The sequence below is a fragment of the Aquarana catesbeiana genome, linkage group LG07 (genome assembly GCF_042186555.1).
Source record: "Aquarana catesbeiana isolate 2022-GZ linkage group LG07, ASM4218655v1, whole genome shotgun sequence".
Lineage (NCBI taxonomy): Eukaryota > Metazoa > Chordata > Amphibia > Anura > Ranidae > Aquarana > Aquarana catesbeiana.
Window position 1 is genome coordinate 40526400 of NC_133330.1, and position 26987 is coordinate 40553386.

General features: G+C 50.2%; 1 protein-coding gene across 2 annotated transcripts in view; it reads left to right on the forward strand.

The window, feature by feature from the left end:
• Nucleotides 1–20877: 20877 nt before the first annotated feature.
• Nucleotides 20878–26987, forward strand: part of RYBP (RING1 and YY1 binding protein) — a 139292-nt gene continuing 133182 nt past the window's right edge. The window contains exon 1 of one of the 2 annotated variants that reach the window (XM_073592031.1): nt 20878–21098. In XM_073592031.1, the coding sequence (XP_073448132.1) occupies nt 21067–21098 (32 nt within the window). In that variant the 5' untranslated portion in view covers nt 20878–21066. The remainder of the gene's footprint in view (nt 21099–26987) is intronic. The other variant, XM_073592032.1, reaches the window with a different exon arrangement.

The following is a 26987-nucleotide window of genomic DNA, read 5'->3' on the forward strand; positions in this document are numbered from 1 at the left end:
GCCTGTGCTGTCTGACTGTTCTGCTGCTTACTGAACCCAGGAGATTTCTCGCTCAGCATGGGCCCCATTCAGAAAACGCTTTGCATTTTCTCAATGGGTGCAAAGCATTCTCTGATTGGACGAGGAAGAGACTGTGACGTCACTGTCCTGTCTCCAACTATAAAAAAAGGTGTTGCTTTAAAGTGGAACTTTAGTCCAGAGTTTTAAAATGGACGGATAGGCAGGAATTTTAACCCCTTGATGCCAGCTGCACGCATATATGCTGCTGCTCGGTGGGTTGAACTTAACCCTGAGCGGCCACATATATGCGGCCCTGTTAAAACAACTTATGCTGAGAGCACGCTCCCAATACGCATTGGGTGCTGGAAAGCTCCCAATACATACTAGCGATCAGGAGCTTTCCGATCGTGTGACCGCCAATCACAGCAATCACATAATCAGAAACCCCGCCCTGCCTCTCAGCATCTGAAAGCCCTTAAAGGGCAAGGAGGCGCCAGCTTTGTCTCTTCTACATTAAAGTTACTTACCTGTCCGTCCGCTGCTGTACAGTGAGCCGCGCACACGCAGCTCACTGTACAAATTCTTGCCGAATCTGGCTGAGCTCCCAAATATGCGCAGGAGTGACGTCATCCCCACCCAGCCAATGACAGCAGCCAGCGATCGAAACCCTGAAGCCCCCCCCATCATTTCATATTTCCCCCTTTTTTACCCCTCTCCTTCTTCCCCTCCTTCTCTTCCTCTCCTCTTTTCCCCTTCTTTTTTCATACCTTCCCCACCCTCCCTTCTCCCTTCCTTTTCTCCTTTCCTCACACCCTCCATTCCCCCTATTTCTACACTCAATTTCCCTTCCTTCCCCCCCCCCCCTATTTCCTTTCCCCCATTTCTTCTATTCATCCTTATCCTTTCTTTCCCACCTTCTTAAATTCTTCCTGCCCTGAGGTTTCTTTTTCCTCCTCCCCTTCTTTTCCCCTCTTTGCTCCTCTCTCTCCCCCACCATCTTTTCCTTCACACTAATCCCCCCCACCCTTTTCCTCACCTCTTTTTTCCTTCTTCCTTCCCCTTTTCCAGCCCCCACTTGTCCCCCCCCCTTCCCCCTCACTTGTGTGTCAATGGACTCACCAATTTTAGCCATGCTATATAACATCAATACAAATATTTTTCATCTATTGCACTTTTCCAGTGCCTCCTGTGTTTGCCACGGGGGGATTACCCTAATTTGGGTGCCTCACATATTGCTGCCCGTGACCCCGATTGGGTTTTCATCAGTAAGCCAAGCTTGCCTGTATAATTTTACTCCAAGTATTGTTGTTATTCAATGTACAATTGTGTATTTCTTTCTCCGTTCCCTTATAAATACCTTGTGATCAAATTAATTAGAAGATTGTATTTCCCCCTAGATGTATAAGGTCAAACCCTCCTGAAGAAGTGAATTTATTCGCGAAACATGTAGAGGATTACACTTTAGGCCTACATCTTCGAGAGGCTCCACTAATTTGTGGGGTTCGCACTGCTTAAAGTCTGTATCATCTTGCTTCTGTATGCAATTATGTTTTTATATGTGATTTGTATCAATGTGTATCAAGTTGTTTTTCTACAATAAAATATCATTTTTATATTCAATTGTCCAATCTCTGGGTACCGAGATAGTCCATAAAATCTCCTTGTCATGGGGCATTTTTTTGGAGTACCCCCTTACATACCCCTCCATACCTCATCACTGTTAATATAAGGATGATGGTACCCGCCCTTCCTTTATTGATTGAGGCACTCTTTTCTAAATTGTACATTAGTCACCTTTACTTTTTTGGAAAATTAGGACAATATTCCTAAATTATATTTAGGCTCTGTTTACACCTGGGCAAATTGAAGCGTGATTTGAAGCTTCACCAAAAAAAACATAAATTCTCGACTTCAATGGTGCCCATACAGCCTCTTGCTTGAAAAAATACATGAGCTTCTTTTGGGACAGTTGCCCATTTCGATCCCAATAGACTTCAATAGGAATGCCAGAAAAATGCAAAAAAAAAAAAAAAAAAAATCAAATTTTTTTGCCTAGTAACTACCTGTTAATTAAAGTAAATTGAAATAGTGAAAAAGTATCCCCCAAGTCGTTACTAACTATAACCACTAAGCGCTCAGGATGCGGGTAAATCCATAGATAAATATCTTTAAATGAAAATATATATAAATAGATCAATAAAAATACAAGTAAAGGAAAAATACATATATATAGAATTTAAATGCCAATGAGCATTATAAATAGGTGTAAAATTGATGGACTACATCCAATTACAGTTCCATAATAAATAGACCTGCTCAGGGGCGGACTGACCATTGAGCCACTTGGGCACTGCCCGAGGGCCCTGGGCCACTAGGGGGCCCCATCAGGGTTGCCAGCCTCAGTAAAACCAGGGACAGTATGTATAAATCTGTGTTTTTTTTGTCTGTGTATACATGTATGTGTATACTGTGTGATTGTATACTGTGTGTGTGTATACTATGTGGCCCCATAATCTCTGATTGCCTGCGGGCCCCATAATCTCCTATTGCCCGGGGGCCCCATGAGTTATCAGTCCGCCCCTGGACCTGCTATAGAAAGCGGCTGCCGAAAATTCTTACTCAAGGTAAGTAACATAGAAAATAGAAAAAACACACATTCAACAACGTGACGGCAGCGCTATTGATGTCCTTTAAATGAACGGTCAAAAACAATCAGTTAATGTCCTTCTGCTAAAAAGATATAGCGTCCAAAATAGCATATAGATATAATTGAACAGAGAAAATCATCTTCCACACTCTCGGTTGTAATATATGGATAGATCACCGATGGGTCACTGGAAAATACCTGTTAATTGGTCAAAAAATATACAAAAAATGCTCACGCCTGGAATGCATACAAAAGGCATGTACAGTATAAATGCTAAATAATAATAAAAATGGGAAAAAAAAAAAACAACTAAAGACGCTCAGCTCAAGTCTGACTGGGGCTTTGCATGAATGTAGTTTTGCAGGTAGGACTTATGAACATGGAAACCTGAAAGACTACTGCATCCAATTTCCTACCTCGCCACTTCTGTTTTATTCTGCCTCCTCTATGCAGTACACATAACCTTGATTTTCTCGGCTTCCTGCCTCCCGCTATCCAATCTCCCACCTCCCATCCTTCTCTGAGCTATCTGTATCCTATTCCCACCATGTTATCAGTGAAACCTCTGCCCCCATCACCTCCTCATCGCCTCTATCTCTCCCCTCTTCCTGTTGTGTTCTTCCTGTTCTCTTCCTCCCTCATATCTCTAACTTCACTTTCCTGTTTTTCACCTTATGTTATTTCTACATCTGCTTCTGTGTGCCAATCCATTTCTCATCTATTCCGAAACAGGCCATGCTTTAGAGGATCAGTCGATATTCTCGTAATAGAAGGAGCATGCATTATTTTGAAAGGTGCTTCCCGAAATTAACCACCAACAAAACATTTGCTGTTGAGGACAGCATGTCTTATTAAAGTAGAACTCTATTATAGAACTCTATTGAAGAACTTCAGGCATGGAGATAAATACAAAGACAAAATACATACACAATATTGCAAAAGTATTGGGACGCCTGCCTTTACACACATAAACTTTAATGGCATCCCAGTCTTAGTCTGTAGGGTTCAATAGTGAGTTGGCCCACCCTTTGCAGCTATAACAACTTCAACTCTTCTGGAAAGGCTGTCCACAAGGTTTAGGAGTGTGTCTATGGGAATGTTTGACCATTCTTCCAGAAGTGCATTTGTGAGGTCAGGCACTGAAGTTGGACGAGAAGGCCTGGCTCGCAGTCTTCACTCTAATTAATCCCAAAGGTGTTCTATCGTGTTGAGGTCAGAACTCTGTGCAGGCCAGTCAAGTTCCTCCACCCCAAACTCGCTCATCCATGTCTTTATGGACCTTGCTTTGTACACTGGTGCGCAGTCATGTTGGAACAGGAAGGGGCCATCTCCAAACTGTTCCCACAAAGTTAGGAGCAGGAATTTGTCCAAAATGTCTTGGTATGCTCACGTTTTAAGAGTTCCCTTGACTGGAACTAAGGGGCCAAGCCCAACACCTGAAAAACAACCCCACACCATAATCCCCCCTCCACCAAATGATTTGGACCAGTGCACAAAGCAAGGTCCATAAAGACATGGATGAGCGAGTTTGGAGTGGAGCAACTTGACTGGCCTACACAGAGTCCTGATCTCAATGGAACACCTTTAGGGGTGAATTAGAGTGGAGACTGCGAGCCAGGCCTTCTCTTCCACATCAGTGCTTGTCCTCACAAATGCGTTTCTGGAAGAAATGGTCAAACATTCCCATAGACACATTCCTAAACCTTACCAGAAGAGTTGAAGCTGTCATAGCTGCAAAGGGTGGGCCATCTCAATATTAAACCCTACGGACTAGGACTGGGATGCCATTAAAGTTCATGTGCATGTAAAGGCAGGTGCCCCAATACTTTTGACAATATAGTGTGTATGTGAGTAATGTTTATAAACCCAAACTGAAATTGTGGATGCTGCTCAAGCTGTACTGCTCACAGCAGCACTGTGAGTGCAGGCTAGGATGGAGCTCATCCCGGCTCCAGACAGCAATGTACTAGGAGGAAAATATCCATATGAGCTGCACATCTTTGCAGTCCCCAAGTAAGAAAGTGTAACAGCATCAGCCTGGGCTGACCTTATCTCCAACGGGTTTCACTCCGCCCTAGAGCTTAACCATGATTAAGCTTCGGCGCAGTGTGAAACATGTTGGGGGCGTGGCCTGGCTAGAGCCCCAGCTAAGGCTGTTTACACTTTCTTACCTGGGGTTTGCAGAGATGTGCAGCCCATATGGACATTTTCATTCCAGGACATCAATGTCTATGAAGGTTCTCATTTGTCCAGGTCATGGTACACCTAGTAATAGTTGGTCACATTCAACTGCACATATTCTCAAATATTGAAGTGGGTTCCTAGCCTCTCCAAGATACTTTTTCAGTTTTAATAAGTGTCAGCATGATACGCCAGTATTTATATCCAGACCTTAAAGCTGAATTTTAAGTGTTACTAAACCCAGGACCCTGCATTCACTATATCTGGTCTCCCACAGTACACAGAACATGGAAATGCAATAGTTTTAGTAAATATAAACTGCCAAATACCTTTTTCTCATCAGCAGTATATAGCAGTCTTGTGACATCTATCAGTGTCCGGTTAAAGCTTGTAGGAGGAGTTTTTATTCTCCTCTGAGGCTGCATGTCTCCTGACCCTCTGTCTGGACAGCGCTAATTGGTCCTGTGCTGATCACATGCACTCTCCCAAGAAAAAAAAAAACCTCTCTAGCAATACAAACCAAACCAAGCATGTGCAGCTTGTCCCCTAGCCTCTGTTCTATCAGAAGATAGTTTTGGGACTGTGGAAGAAGAGGAGGATCAGAGAAGACAGGATCAAACAGCCTTTTTACACAATGCAGAGGATTAACTAAACCCTCCTATCTTTTTTTTTTTTGCCAAAGAAGCTGCCATCTTGGCCTCTGTTTGATCTTCAACTGCCATTATGCTGCACATGTGATCAGTTATGACACCAGCCATTGGATGGTTTGACAGTTTGGTTGAGAGCGCAAGCAAATGTGGCAGTTACATTATGCCATGTTTTGGGGATGTTACTGTTTTTTGAAACTGTTAAATTGATGGGTTTAGTTCTGCTTTAAAATGTGTATGTCATACCTCTAGGGTTGCCAAGGAAGCCAGAAATCTTTGTAGTAGGCACCAGTTCTACAGTGATCGCCACTGGTTTCTGGGTCCTATATCAAGGAGCTCACCTACTGCCTAGTGAACACAGGAGGTCCCTTGCTTGACACGGACACCATTCAGAGAACACTTTGTATTTTCTCAATGAATTGCATTCATCAAGGAAGTGCAATTTTTTCTCTGAATGGTGCCCATGCCAAGCAAGAAACCTCCTGTGTTTACTAAGCAGCAAGGCAGCTGATTGTCACAGGACTCATTGACAGTCATTGTAGCAGTGGTGCCTAATACGGTAGAACCTTGGATTGCGAGCATAATTCGTTCCGGAAACATGCTTGTAATTCAAAGCACTTGTATATCAAAGTGAATTTCCCCATAAGAAATAATGGAACCTCAGATGATTCATTCCACAACCATTTATTCATAAATCCTTCAGTTTATAGTCCATATAAAAAGATTATAGCAATGTTGTATAACCATAAAATGTCCATTCACAGATGGTAGCCTCCACAAGGGCATTTGAAGTTTAATCCAGCAGGAGCTACAGAGTATAAAGGAGAAGAGAGGCGCCTCTAAGTGTAGTAATACAGTTACATTTAATGAAGGTACAACATTTAGCAACTCTCATGGTTGATGAGGCACATCTAAGTATGCAGACATCCGGGGTAAAGCTGTCCACATAGACCGTCCTCCTCACCTCTGGCTCTCACCGCTGTCAGTCTGCGATCATGACCGGGAAGACTACCCTTCAGTAGAGCGATCTGAAAGCGAGATTTGAAGCGCTCATGGAGCGCAGCATGGAATGGATGACGTTAATGGCGGTGCGGAGGATGTTTTATGTGAACAGCTTTACCCCGGATGCCTGCATACTTGGATATGCAAAAATAGCCCTACCTGGAATTGACCTTTCAGTGTGTCGAGCTATACAGTGGCGGCTGATGCTCCATCGGTCGGGGGGCGGCAGACGGACCTGACCACAGACCCCCCCCCAGCTCGCACCGCGCACCAAATCCCCCCCCCCCCCGTCGCTAGCTCACCTCACCCTGTGCTGACAGGTGGAGACGGCGGCGATGGCTCCCCCCCCTAGACTCCTCCGTGTCCCGGGCTACCCATGAAGATGGTGGCGGCGCCCCCCCCCCCCCAGACTCCTCCGTGTCCCGGGCTTTCCATAGAGACAGCAGCGTGGCTTCCCCCCTCAGACTCCTCCATGTCCCGGGCCTCCCATGGAGATGGTGGTGGCGGCTTCCCCCCTCTGACTTCCCCCGTGTCCCGGGCCCCCCATGGAGATGGTGGGTGACGGCTTCCCCCCTCAGACTTCTCCATGTCCTGGGCTTCCCATGGAGATGGCAACAGCAGCTTTCCCCCTCAGACTCCTCCGTGTCCCAGGCTTCCCATGGAGATGGCGGCTTCCCCCCTCAGACTCCTCTTTGTCCCGGGCTTCCCATGCATCTCCTTGGATGTACAGCTCCTCCTCCTTATAGGCCAATAGCATGGCTTCTCCTTTCAGCCAATCGGGAAACAGGTTTCACGACCCACTTCCTGATTGGCCGGGAGGAGAATCATTGTGATAATAGCGAATATTCATTCGCTATTGTCACACAACTGGGTGGGATCAGGACGAAGTGCTCTGCGGCCCGAGCCCACCCTTTCTTGAAGCATATTAGAGCCTCTGCCCTGGCTCTAATCACGTGCTTCAATAAAAAACAATCCCCCCATTAGAATCCATGGTCCAGCACCCTGTATGTAGATCAGGGGGCCGAACGCATGGATGGGGGGGGGGGCGGTGCCCGTGCGCTCTAATGGACGGGCCGCCACTGGAGATACCATCTATACATTCTTAAGGTCTGAAACTCATAAGAACCAAAGAAGTAGCTTTGATAAATTACAAAAAGCCTTCAACATACAAGTTCAACTGAATGTGACTAACTACTACTGGTTGTATACTGCATGTAAACTGGTTTGCCTGCTCAAGGATTTGCATTTCTGATCACCCCGTACACCAGTCCACAATACCACCCGGTCTAGCAGAGCTGGAGACTTGTTTTGCTCTACTGCACTTAAAGCAATGCAACTAGGTCTTGTACCTCCCCCAGTCTGAAGCAGGACAATGAAAGAGAAGCAGTGTAGACTAAAGAACTCATCTCTCAGTCACTCTAACGTCTCCTCCTATCAGCATGTCCTTTATTAACACATAAGTACTTAGAACAACTGGTGGCTCATTGAGATGCTTCTTCCTCTTCCAGTCTCAGCTTTGTGGCCTTTTCATGGTGGCCTTCAGTGCTCTCTCTGAGTACAACATACCCATAGCAATGAATGGGGCCTCAGCGTGGAGTATGAAGAGGACCTCAGGGGGGGTAAGGGGATTTAAAAAAGGACAGCTTGAATAAAGGGGTTGTCATTTACCCACTTGGCGGCCGGCCCATCCGCAGACAATGCACTGCGGATGGGTTGCTGCTGTAGGCAAAGCGATTGTACACAGCAGGAGCTGTCAGCAAGTCCCGGCCAATGATTCATGGCTGGGACCTGCTGATCGGCTGTGTGCAATCTCAGCCCAGAGCAGGGTCGGCCTGTCCATTAGGGGCGCAGCCCCCCTATCTATGCGTCCGGCCCCCTAATCTACATTCGGGGGGACACAGAGCTCTGTATACAGGGAGCGATCTGTCAAAACTGAGAGATCTACTAGTAAAAGCAGCACACTTTACACACATTACAAATAGGCACACATTTAACCCCTTGATCTCCCTGGATGTTAAACTCTTCCCAGCCAGTGTCATTAGTTCAGTGACAGTGTATAGTATTAACACTGATCACTGTATTAACGTCACTGGTGATGTTAGTGGCAGTTAATTAGTTCCCTCCAGTGTCAGTAAGTGTCAGATTTCCCACTGCACTCGCAATCCCATTAAAAGTAGCTGATAACCTCCATTAGTAGTATTAAAAAAAAATAAAAATTTCAGTATATATACCATAGTTTGTAGGTGCTATAATATATACACTTATTGGGATTTTTTTTTACAAAATACATATAGCAGAATACATTTTGGCCTAAATTTATGAAGACATTTGATTTTTTATAGAATATGTTATACAGCAGAAAGTAAAAAAAATATTTTTTTCAATTAAAAAAATGTGGTCTTTTTTGTTTATATCTCAAAAATAAAAAAAATAAAAACAGTGGTGATCAAATACCACCAAAAGAAAGCTCTATTTGTGTGATAAAAAAAAAATTAGTTTTGGTGCAACTGCGCAATTACCAGTTAAAGTAACGCAATGTCGAAAATAAAAAAAATGGTCTGGGCATGAAGGGGGTAAAATCTTCCAGAGCTCAAGTGGTTAAGATTTGCAATGAGATCTTTTTGATGTAATGTATGTGGTGGTGTGTTTGACTGTATTGGAATTTGTAGCTGAACTGAACATAATACTGACTGGGACAGGTGTAAAAAGATTCTTGTTTTTTTTGGAAATTTCATTGTACATGGGTTACTTTATCCAATTGCTTTTAATGTGCAAAAAAAAAAAAAAAAAAAAGGACAAGGCACATGTTCATCAGAATCACAAGGAAAGAAAGAACAACCCCCATGGACTTGTAAAAGGATACTCAGGACCTCTGAACGTTTCATTCCCCATGTTTAATGTGTGTGCGTGCCCCAACTTCCCCACACTGACCAGAAATCAGCCATAGTTACATGAGTGATGTAATCCTATACTTCCTTATACATCCTATGGGGAGGGTCTGGACTGCTTCAGATATCATCTACAGCAGCCTAGAGATAAGAGATAACATATGATGAGCTTTTCAGCTGGATCGGCCACAGCCCTGGGGGGGAACCTTGATTGGGTAAGTAAGAAGAGCTTGAAGGGGAACTAAATTCTGTTATCCTTCACAGCCAGCCTCCATGACACCAGCCATTTGATGGCTTGACAGTTCGGGTGACAGCGCAAGCAACAGGGCATTTTTTTTAGAGAATAGGTGCAGAAACGCCCCACTTCAAAGTCACTTTGTGATTCTGTCTTCTACCCACCTTCGAGCACTGACCCTTGGTTCCACTCATACCCACCTATAACCACTGACCCCTGGTTCTGCCCCTTCCCACCTCTGAGCACTGACCCTTGGTTCCGCTCCCTACTCACCTCCCAGCACTGACCCTTGGTTCCGCCCCATCCCACCTCTGAGCACCGACCCTTGGCTCCACCCTTTCCCACCTCTGAGCACTGACCCTTGGTTCTGCCCCTACCCACCTCCGAGCACTGACCCTTGGTTCTGCCCCCTACCCACCTCCAAGCACTGACCCTTGGTTCCTCCCCTTCCCACCTCTGAGAACCGACCCTTGGTTCCACCCCTTCCCACCTCTGAGCACTGACCCTTTGTTCCACTCCTTCCCACCTCTGAGCACTGACCCTTGGTTCTGCCCCTACCCACCTCCAAGCATTGACCTTTGGTTCCGCCCCTTCCCTCCTCTGAGCACTGACAATTGGTTCTGCCCCTACCCACCTCTGAGCACTGACCCTTGGTTCCGCCCCCTATCCAACTCTGAGCACTGACCCTTTGTTCCGTCCCTACTCACCTCCGAGCACTGACCCTTGGATCCCCCCCTTCCCAACTCCAAGCACCGACCCTTGGTTCCACCCTTTCCCACCTCTGAGCACTGACCCTTGGTTCTGCCCCTACTCACCTCCGAGCACTGACCCTTGGATCCGCCCCTTCCCACCTCCGAGCACTGACCCTTGGTTCCACCCTTTCCCACCTCTGAGCACTGACCCTTGGCTCTGCCCCTACCCACCTCCGAGCACTGACCCTTGGTTCCACCCCCTACCAACCTCCGAGCATTGGCCCTTGGTTCTGCCCCTACCCACCTCTGAGCACTGACCCTTGGTTCCGCCCCCTACTCACTTCTGAGCACCGACCCTTGTCTCCACCCTTTCCCACCTCTGAGCACTGACCCTTGGTTCTGCCCCTACCCACCTCCGAGCACTGACCCTTGGGTTCGCCTCTTCCCACCTCTGAGCACTGACCCTTGGTTCCGCCCCCTACCCACCTCCAAGCACGTTCCTCCCCTTCCCACCTCTGAAAACCGATCCTTGGTTCCACCCCTTCCCACCTCTGAGAACCAATCCTTGGTTCCACCCCTGAGCACTGACCCTTGGTTCCGCCCCTTCCCACCTCTGAGCACTGACCCTTGGTTCTGCCCCTAACCACCTCCGAGCACTAACACTTGGTTCCGCTCCTTCTCATCTCTAAGCATTGACCCTTGGTTCTGCCCCTTCCCACCTTTGAATACTGACCCTCGGTTCCACCCATACCCACTTCTGAGCACCTACCCTTGCTTCCACCCCCTACCCACCTCCAAGCATGTTCCTCCCCTTCCCACCTCTGAGAACCAACCCTTGGTTCCACACCTTCCCACCTCTGAGAACCAAACCTTTGTTCCACCCCTGAGCACCGACCCTTGGTTCCACCCCTTCCCACCTCTGAGCACTGACCCTTGGTTCTGCCCCTAACCACCTCCGAGCACTAACCCTTGGTTCCGCTCCTTCTCATCTCTAAGCATTGACCCTTGGTTCCACCCCCTACCCCTCTCCCAGTACAGTCCCTTTTAGAAAATATGGAGCCAAGTATAATTTTGTAGTGCTAAGTAAACTGTATGGAATTTGGTAATGATAACAAGAAAAGCAATAAAATAGATCCCCCACAGCCAACACCAATAAACTGCATTCCCCCGCATTCCCGCCGAAAAAAAGCCCCTGGTTCTTTGGATATAACTGTTTTGGGAAGTAGTTACAGCAAACCCGCCTATACTTTACAGCCAAAGAAGCTGCCATCTTGGCCTCTGTTTGATCTGCAGTTGCCATGGTGCCGCACAAGTGATCAGTTATGAAGCTAATAATTTGATGGCTTGACAGTTCGGTTGAGGATACAAGCAACTGTGACAATTATAATTCATGGCATGCCTTAAATGCAACTGTTTTTGGAAACAGTTGGGTTTACTTCCACTAAACAGGGCCCTGCTTCCCATGAGGCCAGTTGAGGTGGCTACCTTAGGCAGCACTCAGGGAGACCCTGTAGGGGACAAGATTAAGGCCAAAGTGTCCATGGGACACAGTATAGCAAGATCACTGGAAACATTCAAAAAAGTCAATACGATCTCCGGCGGACATCCCCCATTACCATGGCAACCGATTCACACTTTATTCAACAAGAAGCAGAAAAATAATGTTGGATTATGGGTGGGTTGCTGCAGTAGAGGGGACACCTGCCGATGATGGTCTCGACTTTTGAATGTTTCGGCTTTTTTTTGGAGGACTGTGGGCAAGTTGCCACGGTAACTGGGAAAGCTGCCGGAGATGGTACCGGCTTTTAAAGGTTTCTAAAACTCTGGTGGATTGTGGGTGGGCTGCTGTGGCAACATAGACACCTGCTGGAAATCATAACGGCATCTGAATGTTCCCGCTTCCTGTTTGGAGGATTATGGGTGGGTTGCCATGGTAATGGGAATACCAGCTGGAGACTTACAGGTTTTAAAATGTTTCCGCTTCTGGTTTGGTGAATTGTGGGTGGGTTGCCATGGTAATAGGGTTGTCCGCTAGAAACCATAGCGGCTTTTGAACGTTTCCGCTTCCTGTTTGGTGGATTATGGGTGGGTTGCCATGGTAACGGGAATACTCACTGGGAATTGTACAGGTTTTTAAATATTTCCACTTCTAGTTTGGTAAAGTGCGGGTGGGTTGCCATGGTAATAGGGATGCCCGCTGGAAATCATAGCGGCTTTTGAATGTTTCTGCTTCCTGGTTGGTAGATTATGGGTGGGTCGCCATGGGAATACCTGCCGGCCCGGAGATTGTACAGGATTTTTAATGTTTCTGCTTTTGGTTTGGTGAATTGCCGGTGGGTTGCCATGGTGATGGAGACATCTGTTGGAGACCACGTCCACTTTTGAATGTTTCCAAAAAATTCATAAGCCAATACAATCTCTGGAGGGTGACCCCGATACTATAGGAACCCACCACAAATCCATCAAACAAGAAGAGTAAAGCAGCATAGGATGAGGTTACTGTGGTAGGGGGCATCAAAAGGCGGCAAATAACCTGGGCACAATCCGGGATATAAGAGGAACCAATTAAGTTAGCAATGTGCTCATTAATACACTACTACAATTATTAAATACAAGCAGTGTAAGTACCTAAATCTGACCTGGCATTAGCATCTTACAGTCCTTGTACAGCAGAACTTAGTGTGGGAAAGGAAGAAACAGCACAAGACGTCAGTCAGTTCTGCTGCAGTTCACATGTGCTAACAAGGAGCGTGCTGATAGAGGGAGAGAGCAGAGTGTCAGAGAGGTGAGCTCATCAGTTTGCTGATTCTCTTTTACTATCCATTTACAAGCTGGGGGAAGGACAAGACCTGTAAATGTTATTCAAAGTGAAACTGAACCCGCCAATTTAACTGTGTCCAAATACAGTCACATTCAAGGCATGCTGTGAATGACAACTGTCACATTTTCTTGTGCTCTCAACCGAACATTCAAGGCATCAAATGGCTGGTGTCAGAATTGATTGCATTTGAAGCACCATGGCAACTGGTCGATCAAACAGAGGCTAAGGTGACAGCTTCCTGGACTGTAAGGGATTGGAGGGTTTGTTATTGCTTTAACTTCAGAAGACTAAATTCAGATCTCCTTCCCTGGCAGACAGAACCATGCTATGTGACAGAGCTGTGTAAATCTCGGGAATGGATGGACAGAAATACAAATCTTTTTACAGTTAAACAGCCCCCATATATGCATTTTATCTGTGCATTTAACTGTTTGCCTGGAGTGTAGCTTTAAAACAGTCTGTACAGATTTCATTTTATTTTTTAAGGTCAAAAAGGCAAGCCAAGCCTTCAGCAGGTAAATGATTTCTGCTATCTATTTCCTGTAAACTGTCCCCAGTACCTGACCATATCCTGCAGCAGGGAGGAGATGGAACTGGAGGAGGAGGACATAGGATGGAGGAGATGGAACTGGAGGAGGACCTAGGATGGAGGAGATGGAACTGGAGGAGGAGGACATGGGATGGAGGAGATGGAACTGGAGGAGGAGGACATGGGATGGAGGAGATGGAACTGGAGGAGGAGGACATGGGATGGAGGAGATGGAACTGGAGGAGGAGGACATGGGATGGAGGAGATGGAACTGGAGGAGGAGGACATGGGATGGAGGAGATGGAACTGGAGGAGGAGGACATGGGATGGAGGAGATGGAACTGGAGGAGGAGGACATGGGATGGAGGAGATGGAACTGGAGGAGGAGGACATGGGATGGAGGAGATGGAACTGGAGGAGGAGGACATGGGATGGAGGAGATGGAACTGGAGGAGGAGGACATGGGATGGAGGAGATGGAACTGGAGGAGGAGGACATGGGATGGAGGAGATGGAACTGGAGGAGGAGGACATGGGATGGAGGAGATGGAACTGGAGGAGGAGGACATGGGATGGAGGAGATGGAACTGGAGGAGGAGGACATGGGATGGAGGAGATGGAACTGGAGGAGGAGGACATGGGATGGAGGAGATGGAACTGGAGGAGGAGGACATGGGATGGAGGAGATGGAACTGGAGGAGGAGGACATGGGATGGAGGAGATGGAACTGGAGGAGGAGGACATGGGATGGAGGAGATGGAACTGGAGGAGGAGGACATGGGATGGAGGAGATGGAACTGGAGGAGGAGGACATGGGATGGAGGAGATGGAACTGGAGGAGGAGGACATGGGATGGAGGAGATGGAACTGGAGGAGGAGGACATGGGATGGAGGAGATGGAACTGGAGGAGGAGGACATGGGATGGAGGAGATGGAACTGGAGGAGGAGGACATGGGATGGAGGAGATGGAACTGGAGGAGGAGGACATGGGATGGAGGAGATGGAACTGGAGGAGGAGGACATGGGATGGAGGAGATGGAACTGGAGGAGGAGGACATGGGATGGAGGAGATGGAACTGGAGGAGGAGGACATGGGATGGAGGAGACGGAACTGGAGGAGGAGGACATGGGATGGAGGAGATGGAACTGGAGGAGGAGGACATGGGATGGAGGAGACGGAACTGGAGGAGGAGGACATGGGATGGAGGAGATGGAACTGGAGGAGGAGGACATGGGATGGAGGAGATGGAACTGGAGGAGGAGGACATGGGATGGAGGAGATGGAACTGGAGGAGGAGGACATGGGATGGAGGAGATGGAACTGGAGGAGATGGACATGGGATGGAGGAGATGGAACAGGAGGAGGAGGACATGGGATGGAGGAGATGGAACCGGAGGAGGAGGACATGGGATGGAGGAGATGGAACCGGAGGAGGAGGACATGGGATGGAGGAGATGGAACCGGAGGAGATGGACATGGGATGGAGGAGATGGAACTGGAGGAGGAGGACATGGGATGGAGGAGATGGAACTGGAGGAGATGGACATGGGATGGAGGAGATGGAACTGGAGGAGATGGACATGGGATGGAGGAGATGGAACTGGAGGAGGAGGACATGGGATGGAGGAGATGGAACTGGAGGAGGAGGACATGGGATGGAGGAGATGGAACTGGACGAGGAGGACATGGGATGGAGGAGATGGAACTGGAGGAGGAGGACATGGGACTGGAGGAGGAGGAGATGGAACTGGAGGAGGAGGACATGGGATGGAGGAGGACATGGGATAGAAGAGATGGAAATAATGGAGGAAGAGGACATGGGATGGAGGAGATGTGGGCAGGCCCTGGGAAATGTGGGCAGTCAGGCCCGGAGGGGCTGATGGCTGCCCTGTACACCCCTAAGTGAAAATGTCCAAATTGGGCCCAAAGTGTCAATATTTTGTGTGGCCACCATTATTTTCCAGCACTGCCTTAACCCTCTTGGGCATGGAGTTCACCAGAGCTTCACAGCTTGGCACTGGAGTCTTCTTCCACTCCTCCATGATGACATCACAGAGCTGGTGGATGTTAGAGACCTTGCACTCCACAGCCTTCCGTTTGAGGATGCCCCACAGATGCTCAATAGGGTTTAGGTCTGGAGACATGCTTGGCCAGTCCATCACCTTTACCCTCAGCTTCTTTAGCAAGGCAGTGGTCATCCTGGAGGTGTGTTTGGGGTCATTATCATGTTGAATACTGCCCTGAGGCCCAGTCTCCAAAGGGAGGGGATCATGCTCTGCTTCAGTATGTCACAGTACATGTTGACATTCATGGTTCCCTCAATGAACTGTAGCTCCCCAGTGCCGGCAGCACTCATGCAGCCCCAGACCATGGGCAAGACACACTTGTCTTTGTACTCCTCACCTGGTTGCTGCCACACACGCTTGACACCATCTGAACCAAATGTAGTTCTGTCGCAGTGTTATGTAGTCCTAACACAATCCTTGTCCTGAGGTGACAAAACTGCTCAGCACGGTTGTCATCCTGGGACCTGGAAATGCGTTAATGGTGTTACTACCAGGTTAAAATAAAGGGAAAATAGTGTAAAAAATAAAAACTAAGGCAGCCACAACATCAAAGCTGCAATACTCTCCATTTTTGTTCTTTGGTTTACATACTGTATGGTTAATGCCTATCCAAAACCAAAAAAAAGAAGAGATGCTGCAGCAGCTAAACCATCCTTGGATGGTTGATGGTGACCCTCAGCCCATGCACCCCCCCCCCCCCCCCCCTGCATGCCACTCTGGTCCATACACCCCCCTCTAGTTCATGCACCCCTCCAGTCCATGCTCCCCCCCCTAGGGTTGCCGCATCATCCCTTTAATCCAGGACACATATTAATTACACAGGTTCTGAGGCTGATTTAATGCAGATAAGGCACCAAGTGAATTTAATTATCACCTTAATCAGCCACAGAACCTGTGTAATTAATGTGTGCCCTGGATTAAAGTGATGATGTGGCAACCTTACCCCCCCCCCCCTCACTCCTTGCACCCCCTCTAGTCCATGTACCCCCCAAGCCCTTGCATCCCACTCTGGTCCATGCCCCCCCCCCCTCACTCCTTGCACCCCAAGCCCTTTAAACCTCTCTAATCTTTACACCCCCCTCTAGTCCCTAAACCCTCCTGAGATCTTGCATCCCCCTCTAGTCCATACACTCCCCTGAGCCCTTGCATCCCCCTTTAATCCATGCACCCCAAGCCCTTGCATCCCCCTCCAGTCCATGCTTCCCCCCTCACTCCTTGCACCCCAAGCCCTGTATCCCTATCTAGTCTTTGCGCCCCCCTCTAGTCCATACACTCCCCTGAGCCCTTGCACCCCCCTCTAGTCCATACACTCCCCTGAGCCCTTGCACCCCCCTCTAGTCCATACACTCCCCTGAGCCCTTGCACCCCCCTCTAGTCCATACACTCCCCTGAGCCCTTGCACCCCCTCTAGTCCATATACTCTCCTGAGCCCTTGCACCCCCCCTCTAGTCCATACACTCCCCTGAGCCCTTGTACCCCCCTCTAGTCCATTTACCCTCTTGAGCCCTTGCACCCTCCTTTAGTCCATACACTCCCCTGAGCCCTTGCACCCCCCTCTAGTCCATACACTCCCCTGAGCCCTTGCACCCCCCTCTAGTCCATACACTCCCCTGAGCTCTTGCACCCCCCTCTAGTCCATACACTCCCCTGAGCTCTTGCACCCCCCTCTAGTCCATACACCTGAGCTCTTGCACCCCTCTCTAGTCCATACACCCCCCTGAGCCCTTGCACCCCCCTCTAGTCCATACACCCCCCTGAGCCCTTACACCCCCCCTCTAGTCCATACACCCCCCTGAGCCCTTACACCCCCCCTCTAGTCCATACACCCCCCTGAGCCCTTACACCCCCCCTCTAGTCCATACACCCCCCTGAGCCCTTGCACCCCCCTCTAGTCTATACACTCCCCTGAGCTCTTGCACCCCCCCTCTAGTCCATACACCCCCCTGAGCCCTTACACCCCCCCTCTAGTCCATACACCCCCCTGAGCCCTTACACCCCCCCTCTAGTCCATACACCCCCCTGAGCCCTTGCACCCCCCTCTAGTCTATACACTCCCCTGAGCTCTTGCACCCCCCCTCTAGTCCATACACTCCCCTGAGCTCTTGCACCCCCCTCTAGTCCATACACTCCCCTGAGCCCTTGCACCCCCCTCTAGTCCATACACCCCCCTGAGCCCTTGCACCCCCCTCTAGTCCATACAGCCCCCTGAGCCCTTGCACCCCCCTCTAGTCCATACACTCCCCTGAGCTCTTGCACCCCCCTCTAGTCCATACACTCCCCTGAGCTCTTGCACCCCCTCTAGTCCATACACCTGAGCTCTTGCACCCCCCTCTAGTCCATACACCCCCCTGAGCCCTTGCACCCCCCTCTAGTCCATACACCCCCCTGAGCCCTTGCACCCCCCTCTAGTCCATACACCCCCCTGAGCCCTTGCACCCCCCTCTAGTCCATACACTCCCCTGAGCCCTTGCACCCCCTCTAGTTCATACACTCCCCTGAGCCCTTGCACCCCCCTCTAGTCCATACACTCCCCTGAGCCCTTGCACCCCCCTCTAGTCCATACACTCCCCTGAGCCCTTGCACCCCCCTCTAGTCTATACACTCCCCTGAGCCCTTGCACCCCCCTCTAGTCCATACACTCCCCTGAGCCCTTGCACCCCCCTCTAGTCCATACACCCCCCTGAGCCCTTGCACCCCCCTCTAGTCCATACACCCCCCTGAGCCCTTGCACCCCCCTCTAGTCCATACACTCCCCTGAGCCCTTGCACCCCCCTCTAGTCCATACACTCCCCTGAGCCCTTGCACCCCCCTCTAGTCCATATACTCTCCTGAGCCCTTGCACCCCCCCTCTAGTCCATACACTCCCCTGAGCCCTTGTACCCCCCTCTAGTCCATTTACCCTCTTGAGCCCTTGCACCCCCCTTTAGTCCATACACCCCCCTGAGCCCTTGCACCCCCCTCTAGTCCATACACTCCCCTGAGCCCTTGCACCCCCCTCTAGTCCATACACTCCCCTGAGCCCTTGCACCCCCCTCTAGTCCATATACTCTCCTGAGCCCTTGCACCCCCCCTCTAGTCCATACACTCCCCTGAGCCCTTGTACCCCCCTCTAGTCCATTTACCCTCTTGAGCCCTTGCACTCCCCTTTAGTCCATACACTCCCCTGAGCCCTTGCACCCCCCTCTAGTCCATACACTCCCCTGAGCCCTTGCACCCCCCTCTAGTCCATACACTCCCCTGAGCCCTTGCACCCCCCCTCTAGTCCATACACTCCCCTGAGCCCTTGCACCCCCCTCTAGTCCATACACTCCCCTGAGCTCTTGCACCCCCCTCTAGTCCATACACTCCCCTGAGCTCTTGCACCCCCCTCTAGTCCATACACCTGAGCTCTTGCACCCCCCTCTAGTCCATACACCTGAGCTCTTGTACCCCCCTCTAGTCCATACACCCCCCTGAGCCCTTGCACCCCCCTCTAGTCCATACACCCCCCTGAGCCCTTGCACCCCCCTCTAGTCCATACACCCCCCTGAGCCCTTGCACCCCCCTCTAGTCCATACACCCCCCTGAGCCCTTGCACCCCCCTCTAGTCCATACACCCCCCTGAGCCCTTGCACCCCCCTCTAGTCCATACACCCCCCTGAGCCCTTGCACCCCCCTCTAGTCCATACACTCCCCTGAGCCCTTGCACCCCCCTCTAGTCCATACACTCCCCTGAGCCCTTGCACCCCCCTCTAGTCCATACACTCCCCTGAGCCCTTGCACCCCCTCTAGTTCATACACTCCCCTGGGCCCTTGCACCCCCCTCTAGTCCATACACTCCCCTGAGCCCTTGCACCTCCTCTAGTCCATATACTCTCCTGAGCCCTTGCACCCCCCCTCTAGTCCATACACTCCCCTGAGCCCTTGTACCCCCCTCTAGTCCATTTACCCTCTTGAGCCCTTGCACCCCCCTTTAGTCCATACACTCCCCTGAGCCCTTGCACCCACCCTCTAGTCCATACACTCCCCTGAGCTCTTGCACCCCCCTCTAGTCCATACACTCCCCTGAGCTCTTGCACCCCCCTCTAGTCCATACACTCCCCTGAGCTCTTGCACCCCCCTCTAGTCCATACACCTGAGCTCTTGCACCCCCCTCTAGTCCATACACCTGAGCCCTTGCACCCCCCTCTAGTCCATACACCCCCCTGAGCCCTTGCACCCCCCTCTAGTCCATACACCCCCCTGAGCCCTTGCACCCCCCTCTAGTCCATACACCCCCCTGAGCCCTTGCACCCCCCTCTAGTCCATACACTCCCCTGAGCCCTTGCACCCCCCTCTAGTCCATACACCCCCCTGAGCCCTTGCACCCCCCTCTAGTCCATACACTCCCCTGAGCCCTTGCACCCCCTCTAGTTCATACACTCCCCTGAGCCCTTGCACCCCCCTCTAGTCCATACACCCCCCCGAGCCCTTACACCCCCCCTCTAGTCCATACACCCCCCTGAGTCCTTACACCCCCCCTCTATTCCATACACCTCCCTGAGCCCTTGCACCCCCCTCTAGTCCATACACCCCCCCGAGCCCTTACACCCCCCCTCTAGTCCATACACCCCCCTGAGTCCTTACACCCCCCCTCTATTCCATACACCCCCCTGAGCCCTTGCACCCCCATCTAGTCCATACACCCCCCTGAGCCCTTGCACCCCCATCTAGTCCATACACCCCCCTGAGCCCTTGCACCCCCCTCTAGTCCATACACTCCCCTGAGCCCTTGCACCCCCCCCTCTAGTCCATACACCCCCCTGAGCCCTTGCACCCTCCTCTAGTCCATACACTCCCCTGAGCCCTTGCACCCCCCTCTAGTCCATACACCTCCCTGAGCCCTTACACCCTCCTCTAGTCCATACACCCCCCTGAGCCCTTGCATCCCCCTTACTCCATGCCCCCCTCTAGCCCACACACATCCCTGATCCCCAGCACCTCGACCCCTCCAGCCCCGCTCATGTCACCTTCCCCACTTGCCCCAGCGCTGGACTTTTAAAGCCCCCTCGCTCCGCCATTGGCTGCCCGCTCCCCGTGACGTCACGTCGGCCGTGTCCCCGCCCTTCCTTCCGTCCCCGAGTGACTGGTTGTGTGCAGTCTGGCAGCGGATCGGCGGAGGAGAGAGCACGGCTGATCCCGGACTTCACCCCCCCTCCCCTTCTTCTTCCCAACCCCCCTCCCCGGGCTCCGTCCATCCACCGGCAAACCGTAGCCGCCAGCGGGCCGCCCCCCCCGCTCCGCCTCCCCCCGGTCTCTCTAGGTGTTTTGGGGGGGGTCCCCCTTTGCACATCACCAGGAAAAGGGGGGAGGGTGCACCAGGCGTGGATTTTACATTCATGATTATGGGCGACAAGAAGAGCCCGACCAGGTACAGTGCAGAGGGGGGGATGGGGGTGGTGGAGGGAGGGAGGGGGGGGTATTTATTTATATGCAACCAGATGGACATTTAACATTTTACCCCCCCCTCCCTCTTTGCTTGTTTTGCCAATGCCCTTGCAGAATCAGCCCCCTCCCTGTGTATGTCTTGTTTATGTCTTACTTGGAGACATCATGCCCCCCCCCCCCCCCTCCAATTTAAAGGGCCCCTGTAAATGCAATGTATATGATCTTTGCCCTGTGCAACCAGATGCAGGCACCCCCCCCCCCCCTTGCATGCGCTTGCACCATGCATGCCAATACCCCCCCTTTTGCACCATGCATGCCAATACCCCCCTCTTCTTCTTTGCAACAGTCCCTTTAAATTAGACCCCAATCACAGACAATGGGGGTAGACCAAGCCCGATCCGGGGATAGGCAATGAGGAGGGGGGGGGGGCTGTCATTGCGCGGCGACCGCCTGCCGAGCGTCTCCTAATGTATATGATCTATAGGGAGGCGAGGGGAAGTGCGCCAGGGCATTGCTGTGCTATGGCGGCTGAGCCTTTCAGACACACAACACACTCCCTGCACTGAGCCTCAGACAAAGAGAATATTTACCAGGAGAGGAGAAAAAGGCGAGGAGCAGGGTGGAGAGGAGAGCGCAACGCCTCCACTGCCCCGAATAAAATCCAAATAAATGATCCTAGTGCCCCCCCCCCTTATGATTTCTTTTATTGCTAGGTAAGCAAGGTGGGGGGTAGGCGGCGGGGGGGGGGGGGGGGGGTGCTGCAAGGGATCGGTAGACGGTGGCGGTGGGTGGTTGGAATGTCTTCTATGGAAAGACTCGCCATGGCTGCTTTTGTCTTTTGTGTTATTTTCACAGTGGGGTGTGTTGTGTTTTTTTTTTTTTTTTCTTCATTAACCCCTTCCTGATCTCACCTTGGAAAAAGAAGGGGGGGGTTCTAAGACAGGAAAGGGTTAACCTCGTCGGGATGGGAAAACGGGGGGTCGATCCGTCCTCTTTTTTTGCGACGGCGGTCTCCACTGACAATTAGGGCACTGGCAGGAGAGCGGTGGGAGGTGAGGGCAGAGACGTTCGCCTGGCATCAGGCGCTGTGGACGAGCGTTTTTCCTTTTTTTTTTTTTTTCTTCGCTCGTCTCCTTTTTGACGTTCCGTGCTCTTTAACTCCTCCCGGGCCGGAGGCTTTTTTTTTTTTTTTTTCCTTGTGTGTGTGATGCTCCCCGTGGTCACGTAAGGTTAATTTGAAGGGCAGCAAATTTAATCGGAGGTAGCGTTGCTGCCTAGTGCCCCCTGCAGTCGCCAAATTGACAGGCTGCACCGTGCGTTCGCTCGGGCAATTTTCTTGTTGGGTTCAGTGAGGAGGGAGCGAGAAAATTAAAAAAGTTAGTCTGTAGGAAAGTCGGCGTGGGGGGTGGGGGAGCGGGATAGCGTTGGCGAATGTAAGAATGCCCAGGAAGCCAGGCGTTTGATGTTTAGAGATGTTTGCGGGTTGGCAGTTGTTTTGTGGTCTCTGCAATACGAAGCTTCCCATACACTATACAGTCTGGTTGTACAATATCCATATTATACAATCTGGTCTACCATATCCTTTAAGCTTACTATACAATTTGGTTGTACAATCTCCTCTAGGCTAACCATACACTATACAGTCTGATTGTACAATATCCTTTAAGCTTGCTATACTATCTGGTTGTACGATATCCTTAAATCTAACCATTCACTATACAGTCTGGTTGTACAATATCCATTAGGCTAATCATACATTATACTATCTGGTTGTACAATATCCTTTAAGCTTACTATACAATTTGGTTGTACAAGATTCTCTATACCAGTGATGGTGAACCTTGGCACCCCAGATGTTTTGAACTACATTTCCCATGATGCTCAACTACAATGCAGAGTACTTGAGCATCGTGGGAAGTGTAGTTCCAAAACATCTGGGGTGCCAAGGTTCACCATCACTGCTCTAGGGCAGGGATATGCAATTAGCGGACCTCCAGCTGTTGCAGAACTACAAGTCCCATGAGGTATAGCAAGACCCTGACAGCCACAAGCATCACACCCAGAGGCAGAGGCATGATGGGACTTGTAGTTTTGCAAACAGCTGGAGGTCCACTAATTGCATATCCGTGCTCTGGGCTAACCATACATTATGCCAGGGATATGCAATTAGCGGACCTCCAGCTGTTTGCAAAACTACAAGTCCCATCATGCCTCTGCCTCTGGGTGTGATGCTTGTGGCTGTCAGGGTCTTGCTATGCCTCATGGGAGTTATAGTTCTGCAACAGCTGGAGGTCCGCTAATTGCATATCCCTGCATTATGCAGTCTGGTTGTACAATGTCCTTTAAGCTAACCATAAACTTGACAATCTGATTGTACAACCTCATTAAGATCTACCATCCGTAGTACAAGCGTCTATCCGATTGTATAGAAATTGATTGAATGGTATAGGTGTATCCTCCTAATGCATAGTAAATTTACCTTTGTATTCCACAGGTATTGTAATGTGTGTGTCTAACCTTAGAATTACTGAAAAGACAATGTAGGGGGACACACCATTCAATGTGTGTCCAATCAGATGGACCCTTACACTACAGAGCTGATTGGTAGATCTAATAGAGATTATACAATCAGATTTTATAGTGTAGGTCCCCTTTAGGCTAAAGCCTGGTACACACGGGCTGAATGTCAGGCGACATCGGCCGGTTCGGGAGAAACCGGTCGACATTTGGCCCATCTGTAAGACGTTTGGCTTCTGTCAAATGAGTATGCTGGAAAACTAGCAGCTGACCGGCTCCTGATTGGCTGAGAGAGCTGACCGGAGTGTTCTGGTGGGGGGGGCGTCCCCCTGTGAGGACACAATAGAAAAGCAGAAGAGATCGCTGTACTAACATCGGATCGTTAGTACAGCGGCTGTCAGTTTTTCCAAGTTGAACGAAAAAAAAAAAAACTACTGTTGTGTATCAGGCTTAAACTTGTATGTTACAATCTGTACGATTTCCTGTAGCTCTGCCAATGACTTAGTAGTACACGGGCCTGCCAGACTGAATGCTGACTGATGGATAGATTAGGCTTGCATAGTTTTGGTAAATCCAAAGTTGATTGTATAAAGATTGTGTGATCGGATTGTAAAGTTTATGTGAGCCTTAAGGTGGCCATACATGGATCGAAATTCGGTCAGTTCAGAAGGAACCTGCCAAATTTCGATCCATGTATGAGCAGGCTGGTTGTACAGAAGTTGATCTGTACAACCAGCCTGTTGGGTTTTTCTGATCAATCAGTGCTGCCGGCTATAGCTGGCAGCACTGATCAGTGAATTCTGGCTGCAGGAAAGTCTCCCCGCTGTCAGAATACAATAAATTCCCCCGTCCCTATGGAGTGTGTGGATGCGGGAATTGTCATATATTTTTTTTTTTAATTGTTTGATTCACTGTTTGTAAACGAATCATGTATGGGCTGCCTTAAAGCAGAGGTCCACCCAAAAAGGGAAGCTCCACTTGTTTGCACCCTCCACTGCCACAATTTTTTTTGGGGGGGAAGGGGGGAGCAGGGACCTGGTTCTGAGTGCCCCTCATTCCCCTGCAGTCTTCTGGGACACATCACAAGTCCTGAAAGACTACGGGACCATTCACATGGCGTGGCGTGACTCGCGCATGCACAGTAGGAAACTGTCTGTGAAGCTGCAAGGCTTCTTGTGTTAGGTTTGACCCTGGAATTAGAGAAGGGGCTGCACTCGATGGGCTCTTTAAAAAAAAAAATACTTGTTTCTTGGCTGTTTGGTATCAGTACTTATGTGAGTCACAGACCTGTAACTAGCATACTGTAAACATGTCAGAATTCTATTTGTGTTCTTGTTCCAGGTCCTGGAATGAGGGAATTATGGGGGCTGCCCTTGCTGACCATTCCTTCTGGAAATGGCAGTTACCTGGCCATCATGCTTGGCTCCAATAGACCTTTAAAGTGGTTGTAAACTCTTACATATACCCAGTGAAGTAACCGGCCTCAGGAGATTAAATAAATTCTCCCCCATAAGTTGTGCCTGTTTATCTGCAGTCTTCTTCTCTCTACATCAATTCAAAGTGCAGAATTTACAGAGGATTTCTAAGCTCTGAAAAGCAGGGGGTGGAGAGCTGAAGTTACATCAGTGAGGAGAGCTCTGAGAGCTGATTGGAGGGAAGGGACACACCCCCAGCCCTCCTGACAGCACACAGGAACAGAGCTGAGGCTGTCAATTGGCTGTAGGTCCCTACCCTGTCACTTTTTTTTTTCTCTTGGTGTCAGAAAAACTTGTCAGAAGCAATTCATGTTGATAGCAGAGGAATGAGGCAGCGGACAGAAATGACACTTGGGGTCCTTTCACACGGGACGGATCCGAGGTGATCCCCCCCCGTGAACATCCACTTGCTCAGCGGGGATCGCTCCGTGGCTCCCCGCTGAGCAGGCAGATGACAGGTCCGCACACTGTGCAGCGACGGACCTGTCAGAGCACCGCTCTCCCCTATGGGGGATCGGATGACGACGGACCGTAGAGTCTGTCGTCACCCGATCCGATCCGAAAACGGATGGAAAAGTCGGTTTCTCCTCCGTTACACTTTTTCGGATCGGAGCGGGTCGGATGTCAGCGGACATGTCACCGCTGACATCCGACGCTCTATAGAGGTCTATGGAAGGTCCGTTCAGGTCCGCCTAAAAAAACTGACAGGTGGACCTGAACGGATCGTTCGTCTGAAAGAGGCCTTAGAGGATTGATTTACTAAAACTGGAAAGTGCAAAATCTGGTCTGGCTCTGCATAGTAACCAATCCGCTTCCAGGATTATTTGTCAAAGCTTAAAGCGGAGTTCCACCCATAAATGGAACTTCGGCTTTTCGGAACCCTCCCCCCCTCCGGTGTCACATTTGGCACCTTTCAGGGGGGAGGGGGGAGCAGATACCTGTCTAATCCAGGTATTTTGCTCCCACTTCCGGGCATAGATAGCTGCAGTATCCGCGGGTATCTATGCCATATCGGGCGCCTCCTCCGTCCCCCCCGCTGTCTTCTGTGAGACACATAGGTCCCAGAAGACAGCAGGGACCAGTGGGATCGCACAGCTCGACTCGCGCATGTTCAGTAGGGAACTAGGCTGTGAAGCCGCAAGGCTTCACTTCCTGATTCCCTTCCTGAAGATGGCGGCACCTGCACCCGAGAGCCGAGGGACAGATCGGCTTCGAGCGCCGACATCGTGGGCGCCCTGGACAGGTAAGTGTTCATACTTCAAAAGTCAGCAGCTGCAGTATTTGTAGCTGCTGACTTTAAAAAAAAAAAAAAATCTGCGGAACTCCACTTTAATTGAACAAGCTGAAGTTAGCAGCTGATTGGCTACAATGTACAGCTGCCCCAGATATTGCACTCTCCAGTTTTAGAAAATCAACCCCTTAGCATTCTGGATTGAGACAAGTACACACTATAGAGGGATATGCTTTGTTCATATTTCATGTCTGAGGTTTACAACCACTTTAAAGCTGACTTCCCGGGAAAAGAAAAATCCTCTCTTGCAGTGGGGCTCCCCCTGACACCGCAAGGGTTAAATGCTGACTTTACCTGTAACATTAATGACCCGATACGCCCCCCCCCCCCCCCCCCCCCCCCCCCCCGCTCCCGCAGGCTCTATGATGGGCTCCCACCGCCTCTTCTCCAAGGCGCTCCCATGGTAGCAGGCATGCTGACATCATCAAGTACAATGCCAGGCCACCTAGTCCTGCATTGTACATGAGAACGCAGAGGGACCACCTACAAGCTGGGGTGAGAATAGAAAGCGTGCCGACTGCTGGGGGACGGAGGATTAAAACAATAATTTTTATTGGTAAAACAAGTGTTTAACCCTTGAAGGGGGGGG